General features: G+C 39.7%; 1 protein-coding gene across 1 annotated transcript in view; it reads left to right on the plus strand.

The window, feature by feature from the left end:
- Positions 1 to 15,984, plus strand: part of ERAP1 (endoplasmic reticulum aminopeptidase 1) — a 37,895-nt gene that overhangs the window by 12,270 nt on the left and 9,641 nt on the right. The window contains exons 3-12 of the mRNA XM_007466869.1: positions 1,079 to 1,217; positions 4,555 to 4,689; positions 5,776 to 5,896; positions 6,997 to 7,151; positions 7,509 to 7,622; positions 9,030 to 9,161; positions 12,586 to 12,717; positions 12,863 to 12,934; positions 14,218 to 14,372; positions 15,856 to 15,935. Coding sequence (XP_007466931.1) covers positions 1,079 to 1,217; positions 4,555 to 4,689; positions 5,776 to 5,896; positions 6,997 to 7,151; positions 7,509 to 7,622; positions 9,030 to 9,161; positions 12,586 to 12,717; positions 12,863 to 12,934; positions 14,218 to 14,372; positions 15,856 to 15,935 — 1,235 coding nt within the window. The remainder of the gene's footprint in view (positions 1 to 1,078; positions 1,218 to 4,554; positions 4,690 to 5,775; positions 5,897 to 6,996; positions 7,152 to 7,508; positions 7,623 to 9,029; positions 9,162 to 12,585; positions 12,718 to 12,862; positions 12,935 to 14,217; positions 14,373 to 15,855; positions 15,936 to 15,984) is intronic.

Genomic DNA, 15,984 nt, shown 5'->3' on the forward strand with positions numbered 1-15,984 from the left:
GCTCCTATGTTGGGTGCATAAATATTTACAATTGTTATATCTTCTTCTTGGATCGATCCCTTAATCATTATGTAGTGTCCTTCTTTGTCTCTTCTGATAGTCCTTATTTTAAAGTCTATTTTGTCTGATATGAGAATTGCTACTCCAGCTTTCTTTTGGTTTCCATTTGCATGGAATATCTTTTTCCATCCCCTTACTTTCAGTCTGTATGTGTCTCTAGGTCTGAAGTGGGTCTCTTGTAGACAGCATATATATGGGTCTTGTTTTTGTATCCATTCAGCCAATCTGTGTCTTTTGGTGGGAGCATTTAGTCCATTTACATTTAAGGTAATTATCGATATGTATGTTCCTATTCCCATTTTCTAAATTGTTTTGGGTTCGTTATTATAGGACTTTTCCTTCTCTTGTGTTTTTGTCTAGAGAAGTTCCTTTAGCATTTGTTGTAGAGCTGGTTTGGTGGTGCTGAACTCTCTCAGCTTTTGCTTGTCTGTAAAGGTTTTAATTTCTCCATCAAATCTGAATGAGATCCTTGCTGGGTAGAGTAATCTTGGTTGCAGGTTTTTCTCCTTCATCACTTTCAGTATGTCCTGCCACTCCCTTCTGGCTTGTAGAGTTTCTGCTGAGAGATCAGCTGTTAACCTTATGGGGATTCGCGATCCTTTTTTTAAAGCCAAAACTCCAATGGATTTTTCCCTTTAATTTATTACGTCGATCATTAAGGGAGCTGTGCAGCTTTGGATGTGTTTATTGACTATTTGTAGGTTCTTGTTTTGTGAGTTGCTGATTTATGACCTCTGCCTGCTGTTCTACTTGGTTGCTGGGTATAATTCTTACATATTTTTAAGAGCTCATTATCTGTTTAGGTTATTAACCTTTTGTCAAATACCTTTCAATCTATTTTCCCTGTTTTTTTTTTTTTGCTTGTCTTTTAGTTTATGATAGCTTTTGTCATATAAAATTTTTTTTAATAGATTCATCAAGATGATGATAACTTTAGGAATTAAAAAATGATCACACACCTAACTGACAGTCCCTGGTGCTTCATGGTGTATTTTTATTTCCCTTGTTGTAATTTTAGGATACTTGCATCAACACAGTTTGAACCGACTGCAGCCAGAATGGCCTTTCCCTGCTTTGATGAACCTGCTTTCAAAGCAAGTTTTTCAATCAAGATCAGAAGGGAACCAAGACACCTCGCCATCTCCAACATGCCACTGGTGAGTCTAAACTCCTGTGTATCTACTCACAAGAAAAGTCCATTGATTCACTGTGATTTGTATTACCTCACTGACAGTTAGCATTCAGGTTGCCTGTTCTGTTTGTTTTATTGCCTACAGATAGCTAACTTTTCTATTTCATTTCCAACCTATGCTTTTGGTTCAAGTAACAATTTATTTATAGTCAAAGAAAAAAACTGTCCCTAAAAACATGCAAAATTTAGGTAAGAGTGACATTGCAGGTGCAGTGTTGATGGGAGGGAAACTTTATAGACAATTCAGGTTAGGTTAACTGAGAGTGCCCTTCACAAAGCACTTTCACTTTTATTGTCTCATATGCTCTTTTAAAAGGATTTTAAAGGGAATGCTTTGTTGAATAAGGCCATGTTTCTATGATATAGTTATTTTCTATAATTTCTATATACTATATTACTAATATTAGCTATGCATTTTGTAACTATGGCACAGAGTTGGTCAGATGGAAAAAAAAAAAGTAATCTTTTAATAATATTATGGTAGTAAAGGTAAGTAATGATAGCTAGCTCAGTTCCCAGTTTCAAAGCAGATGTGGACAGTTTTCCCTCTGATTCTTATTTCTTTATTTTTTTCAATTTTCCATTATGGTTTATTACAGGATATTGAGTATAGTTTCCTGTGCTATACAATAGGACCTTGCTGTTTATCTATTCTATATATAATAGTTTGCATCTGCTAGTCCAAAACCCCTCTGATTTCTAAAAGTAGTGAGGAGAAGATGACCTCGCCAAATGAATAAAATTACTTAGTAAGTGCCGTTATCCTATGATTCTGGTAGCACTGGGAAAACATAAGCTGAGCTGTCATTCTACACCCGATGCATACCAACTCCAGAAGCACACACACCCTTTGTTCAGAGAAGCTCAAGGTGGATGAGACTCAGGGTGGAATAGGCTTTGCCCAGAGTCCAGAAAGGGTATCACGCTTCATCCCTTTGCTGACTGGGGAGACATTAGCTTCACATGAAGGGACTCATAGAGCCACAAGCCAACCTCTAGTACCGTATTTCTCAACCCTGGGAACTCTATTTGCTTGCTGAATCCCTTAAGGATCCCTTAAAAGGGATTCTGCCTTTCCCTCCTAGAAGGCTGTATAAAAAGCAGACTTTTGTGAATCCTTACCAGCCAAGAACTTTTGTCTCTCTCCCCACCGCATTTGTATATAGAAAGATAAGAAACAGTTATGCTATTTTCCTAATATAAACTTGAGATAGAGAAAATCCTTTTTCAAATTATAGTTCCCTCCCCAAATATTATGGTATTGCTCCCTGGGATAGGAGTGAGTTCTCTAATTAGAGAATTACAGCTTAAGGAGAAAAAAGGAACAGGGGTGGTTTGGAAGTGAGGGACAGACTGACCCACTAAACAAGATTGGTGGAGATTTTGTAGGCGTGCAGGGGGAAGGCAAAGGCTGCAAGGCTCCTCAAAGACGCTGGAGTCTAAATCTATGGACGTCCGGGACCCACTTGTTGAGGATCAGAAAATCTAATGTAATCTTGCTCTTGAACAAGAAAGCTCTTCCCTTGGCAGAAATTTAACAGGGTGGCCTGAACTCAAGATGTAGACTTGGGGTTGAGGGGAAGGACGGTGGGGTCTCAAAGGATCTTTTTGGAGGCTAGAAAAGCAGATACACCTTTGGAACACTGAAGTGTTTGGGGCAGGAGTTAATCACATCTAAATTTCTATTCTTGACATTGTGCTAATAATTAAAACAATGTCAAGAATAGAAATTATTGTTAGGGGTAGGTTGAAGGCATTTTATAAAGAAAGGTAATTTCGGGTCCTTCAAGAGTAAACCTAGGTTGGCTATCAGAGTTAGGGTTTGAATGACCAAAGGGTGACTAGCAGGCACCATACCTTGTGGCCGGTGGTACTAAAAAGAAGGATGAGGTGGGGCTTCCATGGTGGCGCAGTGGTTAAGAATCCGCCTGCCAGTGCAGGGGACACGGGTTCAAGGCCTGGTCTGGGAAGATCCCACGTGCTGTGCGCCACAACTACTGAGCCTGTGCTCTAGAGCCCGTAAGCCACAACTACTGAAGCCTGCATGCCACAGTTACTGAAGCCTGCACACCTAGAGCCTGTGCTACGCAACAGGAGAAGCCACCGCAATGAGAAGCCCGAGCACTGCAACGAAGAGTGGACCCTGCTCAGTGCAACTAGAGAAAGTACGTGCACAGCAACAAGGACCCAATGCAGCCATAAATAAATAAATAGATAGATAGATAGATAGAAGGAGAAGGGGGCAGAGAAACAGAGGTAGAAATAAGGTTACAGGAAAAATGCATGTGTTAACATGGAATTTCTCAGATTAGTTCTGGCTGGTCTTCTCTCCAGGGTCCTGCCCAGTGCTTTCTGTTGGCTGAGGCATTAGACTTTCTTCTCTGGAAGCCAACATCTTAGTCTGTACCTTTATCACCCCAACCCTACTCTGCAAGGCTACTCCCTGATTGCATTGAAAAACTGATTCCAGTGAAGCAAATCAGAGTTTGGAGGAGGCTTTGCAGGGTCAGGCCCAGGCATGGGTTACTTTCAACTGTTTAGGAAAGTAGAAGCTCTTTTTAGGTTGTCCTTGGTGACCCCTATTAGACCCTGCGTTTCCAGATCATTCTCATACCTTGTATTTAAGTGAGCTACATCTTGGCAAAGCCAGCAATCTCAGTTTTGCTTTGTCTCACCCATGTTATCAATCCTCATGTGCCAAATATGAGTCAGTTTGTGATCATCTGGATTATTTAAAGGAAATTAAGTGGTGATGGTTGTATAACTGTGCATATAATAAAAACCACTGAATTGTATACTTTAAAATGGTGAACTTTATGGTGTATGAATTATATCTCGATAAAAGAAATGGAGTAGAATGGTTTGGCCTTAATGTTTAAATTATAATCAGATATCAGAAAGAGATATATATATATATATATATATATATATATATATATATATATATATATATATATATATATCCCCATATACCCTCCCTCTCTCACTGTTGTGGCCCCTCCTGCCGTGGAGCACGGGCTCCGGACGCGCAGGCCCAGCGGCCACGGCTCACGGGCCCAGCCGGTCCGCGACATGTGGGATCTTCCCGGACCAGGGTACAAACCTGTGTCCCCTGCATCGGCAGGCAGACTCTCAACCACTGCGCCACCAGGGAAGCCCCGGAAAGAGATATTTTAAAATAATTATACAAATGTCATGTCATATACTTTCAGTATGTCTGAGAGTTAGGAAATTTCTCTTTATAAAATGTTTTCAGTGTCTTGGGTAATTGTATTTGATGACTTTAGTTATTCTGATTTTAGGTTAAATCTGTGACTGTTGCTGAAGGACTCATAGAAGACCATTTTGATGTGACTGTGAAGATGAGCACCTACCTGGTGGCCTTCATTGTTTCAGATTTTAAGTCTGTCAGCAAGATGACCAAAAGTGGCATCAAGGTGAACCTGCGATTGTCACATAGGGTGACCAGCTTGTCCTGGCCTGCCTGGGACTGTCTTGGTTTTAAAACTGGAAGTCCTGCATCCTAGGAATCCCCTCAGTCTTGGGCAAACCAGTTGGTTGGTCATCCCGTTGTCTCAGATACTCATGTTTACAGTGGGGTTCTAATAGCAAAAACATGTGGTGAGGCCTGGCCTGGCCTGGGTCATGGTCCTGGCTCCACCACTAACTGACTTTCTGCTCCCTTTTGCCCTGCTCCCCTTGGAAGTTAGCTTATACTTCTTTAAAATGTGTAAGTTGGACTAGATCCTGCAATGGTTTCTAAGGTTGCTCCTGTGTATAACTTCATGCAGTTTGGAAGTGAATGTCACTGACTGCCTGAGAGGGGGTTTCTAACCGTGGAAAGGAAGTAAGATAGAGCAGTCTGCTTGGAGTATTAAATGGCTCTGGGAAGAGCATTTGGGCCAGGGAATACTGGAGTACTAGAGAAAAAGATCTTGTTTCAAAGAGCACTTGCCACTTGGGTGGGTACCATTGTGTAGTGAACAACCTACTCAACTGTACGCTGTGGCTCTGAATGCAAATAAGATTTTTGGAGAGGAGGGACGGGATACTTTATTTGAAGTTACCTCATTTATTTAAATAGGGGTACATTTCCTATCAGGTTTCCCACCTTGGGCAGGCTTGGGACTTTGTCTCCTATCCTCTGAGTTCTTTAATGCCATGAAAACCCAAACTCAAGTCCATCTGTACTAGGCCAGTGTCCTCAGGGCAAAAGCTGGCTGCAGTGCTCTGCTGACTTCTCAGGGTTCTACTGTCCCTTCATTTTTGGCAACTAAGTCGGCTTTACTTTTTCACTATCTCACGTAAACATTTAAAAAGACATGTTTGTATTTGTTATCCAGCGTTTGTTGTAGTTTTCAGAAGGGGGGGTTGATCAGGAACAGTCAGCATTAATATAAGAAATAGAACTTCCAATTGTCTTTCTTAATATTGGCAACCATATCCCACAATAGCTGTTAATGTCAGTCTTCTAGAGAAGCCACTGTGGCATTTGGATAACTTTCGTATACTTTTCTCCTCAGGTTTCCGTGTATGCTGTTCCAGACAAGATAAATCAGGCAGATTATGCACTGGATGCCGCGGTGACTCTTCTAGAATTTTATGAGGATTATTTCAGCATTCCATATCCCTTATCCAAACAAGGTATAGATTTGGCACAGATGTTACAAAGTGTGGCATTTACTGACCCCAGCAGTAGATTATATCCTCCTAATTGGCATCTCCCCCCTCAGCTCGGCAGGCTCTCAAGTCATTAAAACCTGGCAGGTTCCTGAGGCACATGTCATGGAGATAATTTTGCCTTCTGACTTTAAATTAATTTTTTTTTAATAAATTTATTTATTTATTTATTTTTGGCTGCGTTGGGTCTTCGTTGCTATGCGCAGGCTTTCTCTAGTTGCAGTGAGCGGGGGCTACTCCTCGTTGTGGTGCGCAGGCTTCTCATTATGGTGGCTTCTCGTTGCAGAGCATGGGCTCTAGGTGTGCGGGCTTCAGTAGTTGTGGCTCGCGGGCTTCAGTAGCTGTGGCTCGCGGGCTTCAGTAGCTGTGGCCCATAGGCTCTAGAGCGCAGGCTCAGTAGTTGTGGCACATGGGCTCAGTTGCTCCATGGCACATGGGATCTTCCCAGGCCAGAGCTTGAACCCGTGTCCCCTGCATTGGCAGGTGGATTCTTAACCACTGTGCCACCAGGGAAGTCCTTGCCTTCTGACTTTAAAGACAAGCACAACTATATTATTGGGCAGATAGCAAAGGACAGAGGCTGCATTTTTTTCATGATTGGCACACATTTGCTAGGAACATAGAGTACTCAATGAATTTTTCGAATGAATTCATTGATAGAGCATAAGAGAGTCTGCATTTTCTTTCTTACATGAGCCCTTAAAACTACTGTGTGTTTGAGTTTTTAGGTGTATGGGAGTCTTGGGCATCCAAGGTCGAGTGGATTATTGTGACAATTGTTAAAATTGTCTAGTCCCCAAGCACCTTGTCAGAGAATTAGAAATGGAGTCAGGAGGTCTGAAACCCAAGCCTGACTTTGTCTTGCAGCAGCAAAGTAACTCTGTATGAGTCACTGAGTCCTTTTTCTTTATTGTGCAAGGTTCTTCAGTCTAGAATAACCCATGATTCTGCGTGAGCCACGTAGTTTTTCTTTGATCCCTACACCCATCCACTCTGAAAGTTAGTGTGTTTGGGCAACATGAGAGAGATTGAGATTGGTAAGATGTTTTTGTTTCCTTCCCAAGATCTTGCTGCTATTCCTGACTTTCAGCCTGGTGCTATGGAAAACTGGGGACTGACAACATACAGGGAATCTTCTCTACTGTTTGATGCTGAAAAGTCTTCTGCATCAAGTAAGCTTGGCATCACGATGACTGTGTCCCATGAACTCGCCCACCAGGTATATAAGCTTAATCACACTTTCAAAAAAATGTTAACTATATCTATATTGCTTTTCTGGGACATAGGCTATTCATACTGTTGTATGAATTCTACCAATTCATTTTTACTATGTCTTTTTTCCCAGAAGAAAAAATTATTTCTTTAAAGCATTAGGTACCATGTTTTATACTACACATTGTGAAGTTTTTCTTTTTACTTTGAAAAAAATATTAGCTTTATAAATATGTTAACATTCATATACTGACCTTACACATATAATATATATTTCCTTCTGAATGTCTGACGTTTATGGCCACGTAGATAATCTAGTTTCCATAGAAATCTGTGAATAACGTGAGTAATGTTTTCCTTTCAGTGGTTTGGGAACCTCGTCACTATGGAATGGTGGAATGATCTTTGGCTAAATGAGGGATTTGCCAAGTTTATGGAGTTCGTGTCTGTCAGTGTGACTCATCCAGAACTGAAAGTTGTAAGTTGTATTTACTTACTTTTTTTTTTTTTTTTTTTTTTATTTTAGTTTCCATAGAAATCTGTGAATAACGTGAGTAATGTTTTCCTTTCAGTGGTTTGGGAACCTCGTCACTATGGAATGGTGGAATGATCTTTGGCTAAATGAGGGATTTGCCAAGTTTATGGAGTTCGTGTCTGTCAGTGTGACTCATCCAGAACTGAAAGTTGTAAGTTGTATTTACTTACTTTTTTTTTTTTTTTTTTTTTACATTTTAGATCAATCTGTTGTGTTGTTTAATGTTGCTGGAAAATACTTACTGATGTTAGATTATGGAATTCATAGAAAGATTGATAACTTCCCTGGGAGTTTAAATATGAGTCAGGTTTCCAAAATGCTAGTGAACTTTAAAGATACATTGCAAAGGTTTATTTCCAAACTCAATTGCTTATTTCCAAATCTATGATTGTTATGAAGTTAGTATTAAATTTTGTCCTCCCTTAATATCAAAGAAATAGAAATAATGACAACCTGTCTGTCCCATATCACTTCCCCAACCTTCAGGTTGCTCATGAAGAAGTATTAGGTACAGATTGCTGCTATTTCAATAGGGTCCTGCTTGCCAAGTGAAATGAGTTATGTTTAAGGTAATTGTACATTTGATTGTATAAGAACCTAGACTCATGGGTCACAAACTTAATGCTTTGGAACCTCTATGTGGTGACTTCAAAAATCATGTGTTTTACTTGTGAAAATCAAATGCAGTAAAATTAAAAAGAAACTTTATGTAAAAACAATCCTTTATCATATTATAATTTTCATTTGTACATATTCATATCCCATTTTCATCTTCCAATACACATAACTTATATGTAGTTATAATTATAATGTACATATAATTATTATACTACAGTGGATCATAAATATTGTCCTGTTTCCACATAGTCTTTAATAATAAAAATGATTATGTATGGATATTATTCTATTGGGTAATATGCCCTAATCAGGTTATAGTTGGGATTTGTTTTTCATTACTTTTTCTTTCACTACATGGTTTTAAAGCTAAATTTCTTTGCTTTAAAATAGTATAGATGATGATTGGAGATACTTAAATCACTATACATTTTAGTTTCTGATTTGGGCACTGTTGGACTGTAGGCATAATGTTTTTAATAGGAAATTTTCTTTATTCTAAGGTGATAAGTATTTAAACAAAAATTTCAGTGTTGATCTAAGATCAGTGTTTCTTGGCTCTTCTTTAGAAGATAGTAATTCTATTTAATTTTGTAAATTCTATAAATATGGAATAGGTTATATTAGAAATTTAGAGTGTAAACCTATTATCCCAGGTCAGACCATCCTCATTTCGTATTTTTTTCAAGTAAATGTAAATCATTGGTGATGTTGTCTTTTTTTCTGTCTCAATAGGAAGATTATTTCTTTGATAAGTGTTTTAATGCTATGGAGGTAGATGCATTAAACTCCTCACACCCTGTGTCCACACCTGTGGAGAATCCTGCTCAGATTCGGGAGATATTTGATGAAGTTTCTTATGAAAAGGTAAAAATGGATTATAAGGGTACAATTTGGACCCTACACTTAAAAATGTGGGGTGGAGAGGTTATAGATAGTGTTTTGGGGTGACTTTCCCTTCATAAGGACTATAGCCCAGATTGAATTCCTTCTCTTCTCACCCATGCTGCCCAGAGTTAACTCTTTTAGGCCTAACTTGAAGTTTAGCTTAAAATCCTAAAGATTATATTGTGATCAGTTTGTTTACTGTCTTAAGTTGAATATTCATGGCCTACAGAAGCTTTTTATTTATCCTTCAATAAATAGGTCTTGATTGAGCATCAACTTTGTACCAGGCAAAAGCCCCTGCCCTTGTATAGCTTTTGGTGCCTTCAGAAACAGTTGTCCTGCACAATGTGTTTAATAAAAGAATTGGAAATTGTTGCCAACATATAATAATTGGGAGATTTTAAATAAAAATCCAGATATCTGGCTTCGATTGGAGGGAAAAAGGATTCTGGTCATACCAGGCCTGTATATCCCTTAGCAACATAGACTGGAGCTAAGTCATGGCTCCTTTATGAGATCAGAGTTCTGCTTTTCCACTTTCCCTTCCATTCCCAACCGTTTCTGTTATCCTCACCAAGGCAGAGAATGTGTCATTATGTGTCAATTATCATTATGCTTGGCTGTTTTATGTGTATCAAATGGAAAACTATATCTTGTTTGCATGTTTCCATCAATAGTGCAGAGGAGATAAAAGCAGACATAAAACAGACATATAAACACACACATAGATCAATGGAACAGAATAGAGCCCAGAAATCAACCCATGCATATATGGTTAATTTATGACAAAGGACCCGAGACTATACAATGGGGAATGGAGAGTCTCTTAAAAAAATGATCATTTAGTTCTCCCAACACCACACGCAAAAGAATGAAACTGTACCTCTGTCTTACACCATTCACGAAAACTAACTTGAAATGGATTAAAGACTTAAATGTTAAGACTGTAAACCATAATACTCATAAAAACTGAGAAAAAAAGCTTCTTGACATGGGTCTTAGCAGTGATTTTTATGGTGTATGACACCAAAAGTATAAGAGCATAAGCAACAAAAGCAAAAACCAAGTGGGACTACATCAAATTAAAAGCTGTCTGCACAAAAAAACAACAAAATGAAAAGGCAACCTACTGAATGGGAGAAAATACTTGCAAACCATATGTCTGACAAGGGGTAATATCCAAAATATATAAAGAACTCATACAACTCAATGACTAAAGAAAACAATCTGATTTTAAAAGGAGCAGAGGAACTGAATAGAAACTTTTCCAAAGACAAACAGATGGCCAATAGGTACATGATAAGGTGTGCAACATCACTAATCATTGGGGAAATGCAAATCAAAATGCAATGAGAGGGCTTCCCTGGTGGCGCAGTGGTTGAGAGTCCGCCTGCCGATGCAGGGGACACGGGTTCGTGCCCCGGTCCGGGAGGATCCCACATGCTGCGGAGCAGCTGGGCCCGTGAGCCATGGCCGCTGAGCCTGCGCGTCCAGAGCCTCTGCTCCACAGTGGGAGAGGCCACAACGGTGAGAGGCCCGCGTACCGCAAAAAAAAACCAAACCAAACAAAAAACACAATGAGACATCACCTCATGCTGGTCTGAATGGCTCATCTCATAAAGACAAATAGCAAGTGTTGGCAAGGATGTGGAGAAAAGGGAACCCTCGTGCACTGTGGTGGGAATGTAAATTGGTCCAGCCACTGTGGAAAACAAAATATTAAAAAATAAAGCTATCATATCCAGCAATTCTACTTTTGGGTATTTATTCAAAGAAAACAAAAAACACTAGCTTAAAGAGTTATGTGCACTCCCATGTTCCAGGCAGTGTTATTAACAATAGCCAAGATAATTGTTTCCATATGTGACCATTCCACAGTGCAATATTCAGCCATAAAAAAGGAAATCTTGGCACTTGTCACAACATGGATGGATCTTGAGGGCATTAGGCTAAGTGAAATAAGTCAGAAAGACAAATCCTGTATGATCTCACTTATATGTTAAATGTAAAAACAAACACACAAAAAAATGAGCTCATAGATTGGTGGTTGCCAGGGGTGAGGGGCGGCGGTACGTGAAATGGGTGGTTGCCAGGGGCGAGGGGCTGCGGTACGTGAAATGGGTGAAGGAGGTCAAAAGGTACAAACTTCCAGGTTATAATGTACAGCATGGCAACTATAGTTAATAACATTGTATTGTGTATTCAGAAGTTGCTAAAAGTAGATCTTAAAAGTCCTCCTCACAAGAAAAAACTTTGTAACTGTGTAATGATGGATGTTAACAAGGTGTATGTGGTGATCATTTTGCACTATATACAAGTATTGATTCATGTTGTACACCTGAAACTTATATGTCAATTGTACCTCAAAAAAAAACACCAGTCCTGTTGGCAGGAATATGCACACCATGTAGACATTCAGGGACCTGGGCTTTGCCTATCTAGTGACTCTGTGATCCCCTAGACCCAGAGAGAGACCACCTCTGCCTAAGAGGGACCTAAGATATTCTCCCGGAAAAGAAGATTTTGAGTTATGTCTTAAAGATGAATTGGGCTGTGCAGTGGAGGTTAACACAACATTGTAAAGCAACCATACTCCAATAAAAATTAATTAAGAAAAAAAGTTGAATTGGGGCTTTTCAGGAAGTAAAGGACGTAGAAAGGGCTTTCTCGGAAGAGGGAATCATGATTTCTTAGGAAAAGAAGACTTGAAAGAGGGTGGTGTGTGGAGAGAGAGGGAAGGAGGAAGGAAGGAAGAGTCCTTGGTGGTTAGTTGTATGCAAAGTTCAGGGGGAAACAAAGAACGTAAAAGAACATTTTTTTTATCCTTGGACTTCCCTCGTTTGTCACCTGTCTGACCACTGGAGGCATTTGAGTTTGTGACCCATGATCTACAAGAATGGGAGTGGAGAGAGAAGAGCTCTTATCATGGGAATGAAGAGTATTTAGGAATTCTCTTGCTCCCTTTCTCATTGTTACTCTTGCCCTGCCAGTTCTCTTTGCTCAAGCCTGCCTGGGCTCCAAGATTCCTCACCTGTTACTCACCTTTGCTTCTACCCCTCCCCACTCCCACCCCAGAGCGGGAGTAGGAGAGCCACATGGTGGTTCAAGTCCAGTTTTAGTCTGTACGTTGTCCACTCACCTGTGAATAATGGAAGGTTGCAGATGTTGGGGAGGCTTGGTTAGTGATAGAAAACGGTTCCAGTGGACTAAAAGCATAAACAGTCATGTTGATCCCCTGCCTCGACAGGTCCAGGTTTAACCCACTTTCTCTAATTGTTCCAAGAATTGCTAGACACTAAAAAGGTCACCGTATCTGCATTTTAAAGAATGACTCCAAAATAGTGTGAGGGTAGATTAGATGGAGACAGACTACAGCTAACAGTTATTTACGTTGTCTTTTCAGGGAGCTTGTGTTCTGAATATGCTAAGGGATTATCTTGGTGCCGATGCATTTAAAAGTGGTATTGTAAAGTATCTGCAGAAGTATAGCTATAAAAACACAAAAAACGAGGACCTTTGGAATAGTATGGCAAGTGTGAGTATGTTTTTGTGTATCTCTGTGTTTGGGACTGACAGGCCTATTATCTTGTTTTGTTTTTGTTCTGCACCACATTAATCCCTCAGAAGAATCATGAGTGTTTTTTACAGAACTGAGTGATGTGTTTATTTTTGGTTTTTAGATTTGCCCTACAGATGGCACACAAGGAATGGATGGATTTTGTTCTAGAGGTGAACATTCATCTTCATCTTCAGTAAGTTTTTACAGCTGTACGTGTTCCCCCGAAGCACATTCTTTTACTCCGTTTTGTTTGAAGGATAGATAGCTCTGTGCTGAACTTTCCGAGGTCCTTGATGATATCAGTCTCTCTATAGATAAGGCTGCGTTTAAACTATACCAGACTGACAGCCCTCCACAATTTTTCTTAAATCTATCTACGCAAGGGAGGTATCCAGCCTTCTTTGGTACCACATCTCACTGATACTAACTTCTTCAGCTTCACTCTCTGTAAAGCAGTGGATTTATGACATGTTTCTGTGGTAGATCAGGACTGTATCCATCAGGCCATGTCAATCGTTTCCATAGCTGTTCATTTGTGAAAAAACATATGATGGCAGTGAGCATTCTTGAGCACTTACTATGTGTCAGGCACGTTTGAAGCACTTATGTGTATTATCTGCTTTACTCTTCACAATACGCCTATGAGCGAGTACTGTTATCCCTTTTTTTACAGATGGGAATATGAAATCCAAAGGCATATGATTAGTAAATTGTAGAGTGGGGATTTGAATTTAGATCTAACTCATGTCTTTAACTGCTAAACTGTAAAGAATTCATAACACTTGAATCACAAAACAGTCTGAGTCTCTGTTTATCTGGCCTTGTGGAGTATTTTCATAGGTAGCTGAGGGTGAGTCTGGAGATTCAACGGGATTTTATCCACCAGATTTTTATTTTCTTGGCTTTTTTGCTTTTAGAGAGAGCTTTATTCAGTAGTTACTAGATGTGTCCTGTAGTACATTTTATCCTTTTATTAGCTCTTAAATATTTTTTGAAAACTTTTAGTATCAAAGAATAGATCCTTGTTTGAGTTCACAGCCATCTGTTAAGTGTGAGCCATGTTGTTGTTATCGCTTGGGAAGTACAGACTCTTGATGGAACGTGTTTTCCCCACCTTGCTTGTCTGAGAGCCAGCATCGTTATGTAGGTGTTGAACACGTGGCCACTTTCTGTCCCTTCTCCCCCTGCATTCATTCACACTCCTGCTTTGTGCCTGGTGCCAAGCTAAGGTCTGCCCAGGAGAACCAGGTGTGGTACCTGTTCTCAAGACATCTATGTGTACAGCAAGAGAAAGAAAAGTAAACAGTCAGTGCTTTAATGGGCATGCAGTGGCTGGAGACAGCAGGGGAAGGGAGCAGGGGAAGGGACGCAGAAGAGCTTCACTGGTTGCAACGCTGTGAGCACAGGCTTGGGTTCTTTCTTTTCCTAGAGTTGGGTCCAAGTGAGTCACACATCTGCCTTTTTCTTATAAACCAGCACTGGCGACAGGAAGGCCTTGATGTGAAAACCATGATGAACACCTGGACGCTTCAGAAGGGCTTTCCCCTGATAACCATCACCGTGAGAGGGAGGAATGTACACATGAAGCAAGAGCACTACGTGAAAGGCCCGGACGACACCCCAGAAACTGGGTAACGTTCACAGAGAGAAACTCATTTTGTTGCCTAGGTAACATCTGTCTTGTAGGGTGAATGAACCCTTATTTTTAAAGTAGTGCCCTTAACTTTGTTGCTAAAATATTTTAATCAAATCTGTATATCCTAGGAATTTGACTTATATACCACCATCTATTCAAAAGGATGAAGATGATATATAATTATTTTAATATTCTCATGCTTTGTAGTTAGATATGTTGGTAATTTCCAGTTACTGGCTTGAAATCAACTCCAGTAGAAGCATTTGCCACTTAGTTACAATAGTGCCTGGGATTTGGGTTGGAGCTAAGGACATAAACATTTAGGTGATTTCTGGGAAATACAAGAGACTCCATTCTCTTCTTTGGAAGTCTTGAGTTAGATCCCAGAACCTGTTTGTCAGCTTAACACTACAGAGGACATCACTGGAAATGAGATCCTGCAACTGGACTGACCCTGGATGGACACTATTTAAAAATTTTTTTATTTTGAAATAATTTCAGACCTATGGAGAAAATCTAAGGAGAGAGCAAAGAATTCCATATATTCTTTGTGCAGATATGTGTTAACTCTACCACATTTGTTTTCTCTCTCTCCATATAACCTAAAATATCAAACAATTCCAAAAAATATGATCTTTATTTCTTTCTATATATATATGGCATATATATATATTTTTAAATGTTTGAGGGTAAGTTGGAGACATGATTTCCTCTTTACCCTGAAATACTTCACTGTTGTATTTCCTAAAAAACAAGAGAATTCACTTATATAAACACAGTACCTTTATCAAAATTATGAAGTGAACTTGATAAATACTATTATCAGATGTATCAACCTTATTCAACTTTCCTCAGTGGTCCTGATAATATCTTTATAGCAAAAGAAAGAAACCTGGTTCAGGATTTTATATAAGATCACATTGTATTACTGTTCACATCTCTTTAGTTCTTTTCTTCTGAAACAGTTCCTCCGTCTGTCTTTCTTGACCTTGATATTTTTGAAGAGTACAGGCTAGCTATTTTAGAGAATGTCCTTTAATTTGGGTTTTCTGCTGTTTCTTCACGATCAGATTCAGCTTATGCATCCTTGGCAGGAATTCCACAGAAGCGATGCTGTGTTCTTCTGAGTATATGATTTAGAAGGCACATGCTGTCAATTTCTGCCATTACTAGTGGTCACATTTTTAAAGTTAGGCACCCTGAGATCCCTTGAGGCAATCACTGCGAAGGCTGTCAGGGCTCACTTGAGCCCAAATTCCTAGCTCTATTCAAGGAGTCCAAGAAGAATGAATAGTGCCCCAGCTGGCCACTCCTACAAAGCTGGAAAATGGGCTGGGGATGTTTTGAGCTCTTTACAGTAGCAGTTTTGGGTACCATCCTTCTTTAAATGAGCCAGTGCCCGGAGCATGGTAGGAGATTTAAGAACTGCTTGTTGCAGTGAATCAGCAAATGAACAAATCCATCCTCCTTTCTTGCAGGTACCTGTGGCATGTCCCATTGACATTCATTACCAGCAGCTCAGACTCAGTCCAGAGATTTTTGCTGAAGACAAGAACAGGTAATTTGTTGTGGAACTAACTAGCTTTCTTCAAGAAGGAACTATGGAA

The sequence above is a fragment of the Lipotes vexillifer genome, unplaced genomic scaffold (assembly GCF_000442215.2).
Source record: "Lipotes vexillifer unplaced genomic scaffold, Lipotes_vexillifer_v1.1 scaffold364, whole genome shotgun sequence".
Classification (NCBI taxonomy): Eukaryota; Metazoa; Chordata; class Mammalia; order Artiodactyla; family Lipotidae; genus Lipotes; species Lipotes vexillifer.